This window comes from Bombus vancouverensis, chromosome 1 (genome assembly GCF_051014615.1).
Source record: "Bombus vancouverensis nearcticus chromosome 1, iyBomVanc1_principal, whole genome shotgun sequence".
Classification (NCBI taxonomy): Eukaryota; Metazoa; Arthropoda; class Insecta; order Hymenoptera; family Apidae; genus Bombus; species Bombus vancouverensis.
Window position 1 is genome coordinate 5979233 of NC_134911.1, and position 13757 is coordinate 5992989.

The following is a 13757-nucleotide window of genomic DNA, read 5'->3' on the forward strand; positions in this document are numbered from 1 at the left end:
TTGATATGATCCAATGAAATTTGATTTTGCATAATTACAACGGTGATTAAATTTTGATTTACATTGTCCCTTTGACGTATTAAAACAATGAATGTCTAAATGCTTTTTTTTTTAATTAAGTACTTTAACTGCCATTATTCGTAATTGAAATTTTTAATATTTTATTATACAGAATGCGAATGAATTTATTTTGTATTTATAATTGGGTTCAAAACTATAGAGTATTTCATTAGTATAACTATCTTCTCTACTTTGAGCCACATTCTATTTAGAGTCTATTCTTCCTTGAAAGTGTCTGATATACACATTCTCCTTAGGGTTACGCTTTGGCTGAAAATGAAATAGTCGAAAACTTCTAGCATCAATATTTATCGAAATAATATGATTCAGAATAATTTATGGTAATCTATATTAGATCCATAATTTTTAAAATGTATGATAGAAATATATAATCGGGAATTATGTCCACGATGTTAATTTTAAATTCATCAAACTTTCGATTATCTGGATACTAATTCGTATATAATACTTTATTTAATTATTCTCCTTCATCCGGAAATTTTATTCAGATAATAAATAACTATAGTACATATTATCGATTTACCAAACTGAATTAAATCATTGAACTAAATCAATCTTCTGATGAATATGCTGGGTTGGAAAATTTGGAATCAATTTTCTCTTACATCGTACCGTACCGTGCTAGTAATATTTATTAAACATTTTATTGATAATTTATTCATCGAAATGCTTCGTTATTCTATAGTCGCTTTTTTACGCCTGTTGCTAAGAGGTAACAATATTTAATGGAAATTGCAGTATATTACATTCTTTTATGATTATATAATTTATTATCCTGTATAAAATTCTCAAGGTAAAGGAAAATATAGGTATCAAACACTTTAATCTAACTGAAGGAAAATAATTTTATGTGGCTGTTTGAACAAGAAATTGGAATGAAATTAAAATTGCGATGAAACGCGATAACATTGAACATATAAAATATTTTTAAACATTCATGAACGTCAAAATCAATCGCACTAGTGTGATACTAAATAATACATACAATCGTAAACATTAAAAAATATAGATATCTCAGATGCATCTCATGAATGAAGAATGAAAATATTTTTCTAATCAACAGGTGATCCGCAGACATTTTATAAATTGATCAATTATTTGATCAATTGGCTGCATTGATTAATTAAATGGATTAGCTTGGTGTATAGCTTTGACATAAGCCTTTATCTTCATTATCTAACAAAGTATTTATAGTCTTGAAATTATTCATCGACCGGGAACTAAATTTTTATCTAGTATAGATCAAACGACAAGCACTAAAATAGATTTTCTAAGATACCGTTATTTTAGTATATATATACGTTTACATATTTGTAATGTTTAGCTACAACCATAAAAATCGACATTGGATTTAATGGTGTCTAATTTGAATGAAAATTCGATTTGCAAATATACACAAGGTTTACGACACTTTTGATCTTGAAATTATTCGAATGAAACTATAATAACTATTCGTTCGCCAAAGTTGCAAATTATTCCCGTTACTTGTACTTAGGAAATGACTAAACTACAATAAAATTAGTCACTGAAACTGTAAATATAACAGTGTTTGATAATGCTATTATTCTCTTCGTTACTAATATCTTTTTTAAATACTATTACAGTACTATCTGTTATATAATAATATCTTTATTCCTCCTTTTTATTTGATTTTATCGTTTTTCTATTAATAATAACATTTTCATTCTTCCTTATTTTTTCACTTTTGGTATGTATAAAAAATATCATATTGCTGCTAAAAAAAAAAAGTATTCGCTCTTTTCTCGAACATGTTCTTGTAATCTTTCTTATTAACAAAAATATTTTAATGCCCAAACTCGATCCATCTCAGTCTGGGTACAACGTCCAACTGAATATTGTAAATCTATTGCCTGATGATCTCAGTTCTATCGAAGAAAAACTCTACACAACGCGTGACGTGAGTAAATAATAGGACAGATTACAGATCAATGAAACGAGATAAATCTCTGTCAGAGATGCAATGGAGGATTATTCCGAAGTATGTACTTACACAAAACTAATAGTGTTTAACAGCTGAAATTCGTACTGAGGAATATACCAATTCTATTGATTTGGCAACTAAGTGATTGCGGATTTTGTCATTAGGTGGCATGGGCAAAATCCGCAATCACTTAGTTGCCAACCCAATATGATCGAGTGAAAAATGTTATATAAAGATAGAGGTCGTTTAAAATTAGAGAATAATACCTCGGACTCCAATATTATAAATTTTCTACTGCTAGATCACACTTTAATATTAATTCCCCTTCTATAAAAAATAGCTCTGCTATTAAATATTAAATTAAATTAATATCAAAATTTTTTAAACCAACTAATCTTTCCTAAAGATTATAAAACTCAGCCTATGATTTCAGCTGAGACGCTAACAAGCAATGGTTGATCGAACAATTGTAAACAATCAATTAAAAAAGAAATATTTCAAACTTTACTGCATTGGACTTTTATACAGTGGCTCATTTAAAGTATTCGAATACTGATCATAGAAAACTTTCATGTATATATATATTGTATGTGATATATAAAATTTAAAACTTTACTAGCACTGTAACGTCAAATGATTGTCATGATTACATTGACCAAATTTGAAACCAATCTGGGATTATATATAAAAGTTACAAGATATTTACTGCTAACGTATATGTAGTAAAATAATAATATATACAGCATAAATAACCATCTTAAATTTATAATAAGTGTTAAAGAATATCGAGGAATATTAAAGCTTGTTAGTATAATGGATAATTGACTGTTTAAATACTTTTGCGGTCTCTGCGAAATACACACATATTGTATACATACTTATCAAATATTCTGTGCTTTTATGTACATTTTCAGATTTACCTCAAATTTTTTTTGCCAATATAATCATGATCGTCGAGTTTCATTGCTTCGATGTTAATGACATTCCAAAATGTCTCGTACAACACACGTAATATATTTATAAACCGTTTTTACAAGTGTTTGGATACTTCCGTGAGCTACTGTACGTGAGTAATTTTGAAGAATAAAGATATATGAAACAAGTATTAATTTGCATTAATGCAAAGAATTGATTTATTGGAATAAAACAAAATCAAAATGTGATTTCTGTATTAATAAGTTCAATTTTTTAGTTTTCTTCTATCGAAATACGATATTAAACAGCCAATTATTATAATCTATTGAAGTTTTACAGCATAATGATCGCAAGCTCGTTACTGTACGTCAATTTCGTACTTCTACGTACTTCTAAGTTATTGCGGATTTTGTCAATATCACCTAATGACAAAATCCACAATCACTTAATTGCCAACCCGATACATACAAATTATGTTCATACAATGCATACGCCCCTTGCATATATATTAAATAATAAAACTCTACATATGTGTTTGACATGAATTATTATGCCCTTTCTCCTTATAACTTAAATTATTATATGCCTATTCATAATACTTTAATTATTATATAATATATATAGTGTAATATATTATATTATATATATTACCTGCGCCTAAACCTTATCCTAATAAATAGCATAAATAACATTTTCTATATATCCATACATATATCCACGGGATACACTGTCAGCGCTTTGATTAAGAACATTGAAACACCCTATATAAGATTAAATTTTCCAACCAGCAGACCACATGTGCATATCGTAAAAGTCGCCGTTCAACAGTCGCAAAAGTGTCAATAACGATCCGACAGCTTAACGCGTGATTACATCAACTACACTGAAATACTAGCGTCAACTCTTTCGTATGATATAATGACTGCGATTACACACTTATCGGTTCAACGAAGAAAACCGTATTTTTTAGTATCGACTAACGATGTGATCTGTAAAAATTGTGAGAACAAAATCAACTTTACGATGTTCTGCGGTAAACTTGCAACGGTGTATTAACTTATAAACAGGAAGCATGTCGTTAATGCGAAAGGAGAATTCCTAAGAGATTGAAAAGGGAGAAAAGAATATTTCATACGTTCACTTTTGCGGTTGAGCAGATGCATTTGACTCATAATACTATCCGTATGCATAAATTAATAATGTGAAATTATTTCAAGGCGCGGGTTCTTTGAGTTTTCTGACTCATTTCGTGACCATTTGTGAGAGAATGACGTGTATCAAAGACTATCACGTATTTACCGAAGTTGCATTGATACTCGATACGTGTAACTGCAATTATCGTCTCGGTTGAATCAACTACGATTTGCATGTTTTTCGTACGACAGATTTTATTCTTTGATTTTTTCTTATTTCGTGCTTTCTTTCACTTTAATCAACGCCATATGAGTTAGAATTTACAAAGCTAACGTATTCATAGGTGTTAAATCTCATCTTACTATTTGCCTGCCATTATGGATATTTCACTTTATTTTGATATTCTACTAATTGTAAATAGTCTATTTAATAACAATTACTGGTTCCTACTTTGTAAATCAAAGTGAGGGATTTATAATCAGTTACAACTGTTTACTTTCGTAAGCAAACGAAAGTTTGGTTACATAGGCTTGATTTATTTACATCTCATACAAATTTACATTGCACGTAGGATACGAGTATGTATAAATAGAACTATATTAATTTATATCAATTTATAATTATTATAATTAATATATACAATACTTAATTATATATAATACAATACTTAATTTTATTATATATAATACAATTATATATAATACAGTAATTAATATATACAATAATTTACGTTAATTTGTATAATATAATCTATTATTTCTTATATTTCCTTCGTTTTTATATGAAACAAGTGCAATATGGAAAAATCTTATTAGAGAGAAGTAAAGTATCTTAAGTAAATTATCCGATGCAATCTTTTTATAGACGAGGAAGCTAAAAACGTTTTAAAATCATGATATCTGGAAAAATGGAATCTTACAATTTGCATACATAAGTGTCCCTTACATTTAATACCTTCTGTCGCACAAAGCCAATTTTACTGATGAGTTAAGAAATAGCAACACATATGTAATATGAATCACGCAGATGTTCGAAATGTTAGCTTATAATTTCTATTAGTCTCATCCTGTATACATATAAATCTTATCATTAGATAGGTATTATTTAAATTCATTATTCATTTACATATATTTTTACAAAGTAAAATTTTATCATTTGCAAAGTATCCAGATAAATGTCAGTGACATTTAGATATACATTTCATACAATAAAGTTAATATTAAGTAATTTCGTATTAAGTGTGGAATTATAATATGGACATTAGCGTACGCATACGAAGAAAACCTGGTTGGTTTAAACGCGTGTGTAAGTTATTTAAAACAGTTTACTGAACAATTTGTTATTCGTCGGATATTTCGTAATTTGTTTTCTAACATCGTAGAACCGCTATTTGTGGCGTAACTTTTTGACTTATGCTAACACCACGATAGTATTATTGACATTATGAAGAAAAGTATTCGCATAAGTAAAAACTGGACAACAGAATTTTTTAAAGAATCTATGCTATTTATATGGATAGAAATTGACATAGAAATTGATAGAGATAGACAAAAATTAGGAAGAAAAGTATTTATATAATTAGCGCGATCACTGCTACTCGAATTTTCATTAATAGACTGCAGATCTTTAAGTAATTTTATATTTTTATGAACGTAACATGTATCTCCATATAAGTGGAGATTCGTAAATTATTACACTTGTATAACAAGTATTTTGTTTGTTTCATCTATTTCTGAATATTACATTTCTTCACTCTAAAATTCCTCACAAATACATAAACAATAAAAAATTACTTTTATTGGTTGTTCGGGATTCGATAATATTCTCAATAGTACGTTGCGCTTCGTTGCAAACAATCCAGTTCACTTGTTCAGGGCAGACCTGAACTGGAATGTTCACTTCATTCATGTCGAAGTAAAGCGTAACGTACTATTTTAAAAACACGATGAAAACCCGAACCGCCACAAATATTTCATCTAACCATCGTGGAAGCTTGAAATCTAAAATATTTTCGCATTAATTAATTAATTAATTGAAGCGATGATGATAAAATACATCACATATGATGATGAAAATATTTTTATATCACGACTGTTGCTATATCATACAGTTTTACGTACGAAGACCATGCGAAGAATATACGACAAACCTATTTTTGTTGGTTTTCTGGCTGTTACATGACTCGATGGCTAGAAAGAAGTATTTTAACGTTCCAAGACATAAACTTTTTAAAAACGAGCGATACATGCACAGTATTTTGTAAAAAACGAATAATACTAGCTTATTTGTTGTCTTAGTTCGATATAATTGATATTAGCCTGCATAAAATAAAATAACGTTATTAATGTTCGACAAAATGACAAAGCATATATACATACAACCTGAAAATCTTTTATTTTGAATCTTTAAATCATTTTCCTACGAAAAAGAGGGAACGTAACTCATCGTAATTTTCACCTGTGGTCGACGTATGTATTTTATATAAATTACTACTTGAACTAGTACGAAATATTAATTCGAGAAAGCTAACATGAATTATTATGAAACTCTCAATGTTTCATAATTTTTATTTTTCCACCTGCGTTCAAGTCAATATTATTCACACATCGTACACGTGCCGATTCGAATACGAGACAAACGTAATGAACGATTTAAAACATGCGATTGTCGAAGTATCGCTGACAAACCCAATAAATTTCTCAAAAGAAATCCGTAATAACAGTATGTAAAACAAGATATATATTTTTTGACAAAAAGAAAAAAAATACAGTTTCACTAGCATTATTAGCATCCTTTCAGACAAAAGATTTGCATGTTAAAGCGCGTACGTAAGCACGTGATTGTTACCGCGGATAATTTATCAGATTGATCGTTATCGGTGCCAGTATTTTGTCTTAATTTATTCCTGTCTTCGTACACTTCGTTGGGAATTTATGAACTGTATTTTCCTTTTCACGTGCCAAGCATTGACCAAATTAAGAAATTCATGCTACCTTCTACGTATCAAACGACTTACGTATTTAACTTATTACGAAAAAGGAGGACGTATATATATATATATTCGGAGATCATCGTGTCATCGCATTGCACAAATCATAGGGAAGAGTTAATTCGCCAAAAATTGTTCGATTTGAGAAAGCTTGGCGCCTGATGAATTTAGAAATACGATGGTAAAAGTGTGCGAATTGACGAGAAAAGATGACAGAAACGATGTTGCAATAAGAAAAAGTAAATGTGATTGAGATTAATTTTTGTCAATGTTAAACATTTAACACCGGTATAGTTTATAACTTCAATTTCTATTTGCTGGATTTTTCGATAATGCGCGTGCAATTATTTGAATGAATTTTCTTAAAATATTTAACGATAAAAGATTATACAAAGGAATTCACATTTATCCCAGAATCATATCTTAACGAGTTAATAAATGCTATAATTCACATATAATTATTCAATTAATCGTTTGTTTACTAATTCAGATAAGTTATTTCAAAAGTAACTACATAATTTGCTCATTATTTGATCGACACTTTAGATGTGTTTAGAAGTGTCTTTGTTGCATATGTGAAAATTTCAGGGAAACGTGATAAGTCACATTGTTTAGTATATTATTCAGAAGAGCAATTTTAAAATTCAGCACCATGTTGTATCAAAATAAACTATAATATATTGTCTTCTTATTTTGTTTTAGAGTTGAACACGCACATTGTTTCTTGCTCTTCATAGTCTTACAAATATTCCTTATCATAATATTAAAATATCGAAGATATTAAAATACTGCTTTCTTTAATAATTGTATCTTTGATTTTTATAAAATTTCGACAACTTATAAGCTATTCTTATGAGGCTTATATTTTTGAACCTAAAAGATTATTTTCATTCTCAACCGTGTCACTCTTCAGTCATAGAATGACATTAAAATCAAAGAATAAACAAAGATGTGCTTACCATATTTCTTTTCCCTGCAAACGCGATAGAATAGTGCAAATTATGAAGCATAAATATTCATTTGGATCTTCTAGGAACGCGCTACAATCAATAATTTTACTATAACTTCATGACTAGGAATTTTTCAATGACTATAACTTCTCGATTAAAATTTCCTTGACAACATTTCGACTTCTAAGAAAACATCTTGTGGTAAACAACCAACGTAAAGTAATCACAATTTCACGCTCGATGTTTCATACCCTATGTAACCAACTCGTGATTGAAATTTAATAGTTTCAGAAAAATGTTTCTAATTTTCATTTCATTCTTTAATATGACAAAGATGGTTATCTATATTTTTATGTATCTAAATTTTTACGAACTCGATGAAATATCCCAGCCAGATAATTGATAATGAATTGTTATACATTAGAAATTTATTGAAAGATCATTGTAAAAATGTCAAGAACAACTTATCAAGAAATAATAACGAGCAAAGTGTTCACAAGTCGCAGAAGTGACGAAGAAACGAATTAATTGGAAATATACGTCGATATCTTTTGAGAAAAGAAAATTTTATTTCTCGTTATTTGAGCTATCCGGTATTATAATTAGCAATAAAAATATTAAGCAAGAAAAATATTCTTTAATACACTTTTCAAGTACGATAGAAATGAAAAAAAAATCAGAATCAATTTAGCTAAATTGCTAATCTTCCGTGAATAAAATAATCCATTAAACGAATGTCTCAGATATCACAAACATTACGATAATTTTACTTTCATGATTGTAAATTTTCAAATTACAAATTTTGTTTGATTTTCAATTAGACTAAGGAATAAGTTCAGGATTGAATTTTTTTATGAAAATTCCTCACAACTCCATCAAAGAATTAATGCGTTTCTATTTCACCGAACAAGTTAAGGTTTAAATATTTTGTTGTATAAATATACTGTTTAACACCCCAATGGAGGATTTCCATCTTTTCTACACACTAAACGCAGTAATAAATTTTTTACAATTTTATTACTATTTAATAATGAACACAGAGCATATTATTTTTGCGAATGTTCATGTAAATTTATATTTTTACAATAGTGCTTAAATAGAGGTTCATTTTATTTAACAAAAACTATAACGCGTGTTTTATTTACGATATTTCATATATCTTTGTATATTGTATGCTAATTGAAATATTCCATATATTTTTGTACATCGTATGCAGTTTTTCATCCTTGAATTTCGTATAAATGTATGACATACCACGGTCCAGTGATAATTAAAACATTTATTCCTCTTCGTCCGTTTCAATTTAAAAAAAAAAAAAGGAAGAGACTGGTTGGAAATCTAAGTCTAACGTACAAAGAGTACTCTGTACAATGTAACAAAGTAATAGAATATTTGTATTAGAAACATAGTACATATAGATCGAACACAACAACTTACCTTCTTCTCTATTGATTTCCCTAAGTTGTTATTCGAATTAAAACTGAAGACAACGAAAGAATAATTGTGAATCCGATAAAGTTCGAATTAACGTAAGGATTATAATGTCAAATGAATGGAAATCAATTTTTAAAGCAATTTATTTCCCGCAAACATCACGTGCTACCGCGTAAAACCAGTTAAACCAGTCTAACTTCACTTTTGGACGTAATTATCACCAGTTAACCAGTACCTACGGCAGCTTGTATACTTGTATGCATTATGGTAATCTTAATATGTATGTAGATGCCTCGTGATTGCAATTTTTATTTCACCTTTACCTTTTTCTATTTTGATTCCAATCATAGTACTTTCTACACTCGCTCCTTCAAAAGGTCGTCACATGATCTGAAGAATTTACATCTCCATCCGGAATTCCACACAGATGTTAACCATTTCTATACGTTTAATTGTTGTTTACTCACGGTTAATTGACAGTTGACTGTGCAATAATGTTCATTAGTCAAACATCTGCACGCCTCATTAGTCTGTTATTATGTTAATAAAAATGTCAATGTTCATACATTTATAAAAATAAAATATTTTTGCACTTATTGTTGACATTTATCGTAACATATTCAGTGATTTTAGACAATCTCAATGCACCAAATAAGTTAAAGTAAAGGAATATTAACGTTAGAATTATAAATATCAAATATAGTTAAATATAATGCGTTTAGAAATTGAAAAAGAAATTACTAACGTACAGATTGTACTCTGTACAATGTAACAAAATAATGGAATATTTGTATTAGAAACATAATACATATAGATTGAACACAACAACTTACCTCCTTCTCTATTTATTTCCCTAAATTGTTTAAACATATAATTTTATATTTATTTGAAGGTTTATGTCACATTATATTTACAAATAATTACCTTTTGCATTAAGTGTACAATTTAATTAACCACTCTTGTGGTCATTCTCTTGCTTGTCATACAAAACAATAAAAATATATTAATAAAGATCTAGAACAGTTGAGCGTAGAATAAATCTTTTTTTGCAAACATTCCTCAGCGATGCGTAGTTCGATGCGACGTCTTTTGCTATGTAGAACGACGTTTAAATGCTACATCAATATCTATACTTTCGAGAGAAGCAACACTTAGCTAACAAGCTAAGCTTTTCGATAAACATTGTACTTTCTTAATAGAAAAATAAATTAGTTAATCTTAAATGGCTCTAAATTTAAAATTAATATAAATTCGATGCGGTTTTTATCATTAACATGCAGCACTGGTATTTATATTTTAACAAAAGAAATTTTTCTATGAAATTTTTATTTCATATTACGTATATTTTATTACCACGCAGCAGTTACAGCGACGTTATTATTCCATTGTACACTAATCATAAAAAAGTATGAAGATATAATATATCTACAATATCTTTTATAATATTCCCTCCTGTTTCAGTTCCACAAAATCGTGAAAAAGGTTTCTTATGCTCTCTAGAAAGGAAGTGGTTATATCAACGAATCAAAAGATCCTGCAGGAAGAAGTTACTTTACAAAAGAGTACCTATAGCAGCGTGGATACCAAAGTATCGCAAGGACTACATAGTAAGTGATCTTGTTGCCGGTATTACCGTAGGCCTTACCGTTATACCGCAGGCAATAGCTTATGCGAACGTCGCAGGACTTCCTTTGCAGGTAAGACAGTTTGCTCGTTCACTCGTGAAATTTTACAAATTTAATAACATACCACTATACCTTAGTATATTTATAATTAAATTATTTTATATACAGTATATATAAAACTAATTTATTTTGAAGTAAAAAAAAGATTATTTCTCTCTTAAACAGATTTATACATCTTTACTTTCGCAGCTTAATGCAACTTAACTCGTAACGTTATTTCTTAACGTGCTTCTAATATGTATAAAATATTCTTTGAAATATTTTAACACATTAAGATTAATTTACTATTTAAAAAAATACTATTAGAACTTAGTTTGAAGTAAGAAATAAGAAATGTTACATCATTCTTGTTATTCTTTATGAGAAGTAAAAATTTAATATCAGAAGGAGAGTGCTGGTATGTTATAAAATTTCATATTATATCTATTAAAATTTTACGATTAACGTTGTCAAAGTTAAAAACAATGTTGCATCTAACTGCATACAATTTTATGCCAAATTTAATAATTTGGAAATTAATAGTATATAATTGGAAAGGATAGAATAGTTTTGTATTGGTGCGCGTGTTTAATCGCGGTATCATACTATTCCGTCATACTATTGAATCAAAAGATTTATTAGAGATATTCTCGAGAAATTTATAGCTAATTAAAATTCCTGAAGGCTTCCGTATGCAAAAGTGTTCTCTAACAAAATTATTCCAACGTTCCATCATTATCGCAACCAGTTTTGAATATCGTTTTAGTAAAACCGATTATGATGTTTACAAAATGTCAAAATCATCGGAAATTGTAAGAAAATTTATTAAAATTTATGACACACAACATCTTCCACTATGCAACTGAAACATTGAATCGTAACTCGTTAACCAACGTTTCTTATTAACTTGGCTGATAAGTGTGTTTTAATAAAATATATTTTCATATCTTAAAACAACCGCGCTGGCTCGGTCGACTGCAACTTAGATTCGATAATAATAATAAATCGAGTTGCAGAGATGCCGGCTGTAAAATCGACCGGAACTTTCGATATTCCTCCTTCTCGTTTAGACAAGCGACTTTTGTGTAGATGATATCGCTACGGTCTGTCTTCGGTGTTCCGAATTGGGAAAACAAAGAAAGACGTATAAGCGATATCGTGCGGGACAAAAGTCGCTCGTCTGCATCGTGTCTAATCGAGAAGGAGTCTCTGGCTCGAATATCGAATGTTCCGGTCGATTTTATAGCCGACACCTCTGCAACTCGATTTATTCGTAGTCGTACTGTTCTTACTTCAGCGCGATATCTGGTGATTCGAAACCCGCCTAAGACCCGAACCAATGCACAATATGCACACGAGTGACGAGACAAGATGTCGTAGCGACGTCGCTGTGCGATTGTGTAGTCGAGCGATACAATCTCGCTCGTATGTATTGCACGATTAGAAACATATATGAATTTATGTGTGTAACATACTATATATCTGCCGAATCGTAGCGATGTCGTCGCGATAGCGCGTCACTCGTGTGCATCGAACCTTAAACTGTGTAGGTCCCATTACGTGTCTTCCAGCTGTACCAAAATCATTTTTGCTCACTCTGCGAGTACTAGCGTGTACGCACTAAGAGTTGGAGCTTCGCTTAACGGTAGCTGGTAGAAGCATTACCGAAGCAGGAGATAAATTGGCTGCCCCATTATAATATAAGGCCCGGTGCAGACAAGCGACTTTTTGACGCTGCTTTCTCGTTACGATGTATTTCTGTCTTCGTTGTGTTTTTAGCTGGGAAAATAAAGAAAGATACGTGACGCAACGAGAACACAGCACCAAAAAGTCGCTCGTCTGCACCGGGCCTAAGATGGAACTTTGGATAGCTTACCTGAAACGAATATTTTTATGTTTTAGTTCAAATATTACAATAAACTCAGGGCGCTTTCTCCTTATTAATCCTGCAGCATAACATCTTCAGCTCAATTATATTTTTCCAACACTTCTCTACGAAACTATTTTCTCAGTTAAAAAATATCTCAATTGAAAAAAATGAGAATTTAAGAAAATTCTTCTTGGTATGCACGATTTCGTTTCAATTTTATTTTAAACATTGAAATCGAAGTATAAAAGTTCGAAGATTACGGCACAATTAAAATTTTTTGTAAAAGTAAAAATATTTAATAATTTCGTTTGTTTTGCAGTATGGTTTGTATTCGTCTTTCATGGCGTGCTTCGTGTACACCATCTTCGGATCCTGTAAAGACGTTCCAGTTGGACCGACCGCGATCATCGCGATATTAACCAGAGAAACATTACAGAAATCTGATCTAGAACCTGACTTTGCGGTTCTTTTAACTCTCATCTCTGGTTGTGTCTGTTTTTTTATGGGAATTTTACATTTAGGTAATTGTATTATCGATTACTTTTTTTAATTGAAACTCAACAAACTCTCAAGCTCCCCCTCTTTATTAGAATAGCCCTAGAGCTCATATGTTTTTTAAATTTACTTCTGTGTGGAATAATAATAATTTAAATAATTGAATAAAAATCAAATAATTAAATTCTGTAGCGTAATTTTAAGAGAACGGTTATGTGTGAACTGCGAATATTTATGCAAGTTCATATTTTTATGAATACAACTGAAGGAGTGAAATCTAAGC

The 13757-nt window shown here is 29.8% G+C and overlaps 1 protein-coding gene across 3 annotated transcripts in view; it reads left to right on the forward strand.

Moving 5' to 3' along the window:
- Positions 1-13757, forward strand: part of LOC117160630 (sodium-independent sulfate anion transporter) — a 38878-nt gene that overhangs the window by 18453 nt on the left and 6668 nt on the right. For all 3 annotated transcript variants that reach the window (XM_033341499.2, XM_033341498.2, XM_076621114.1), the window contains exons 3-4: positions 10907-11142; positions 13299-13500. In XM_033341499.2, the coding sequence (XP_033197390.1) occupies positions 10907-11142; positions 13299-13500 (438 nt within the window). The remainder of the gene's footprint in view (positions 1-10906; positions 11143-13298; positions 13501-13757) is intronic.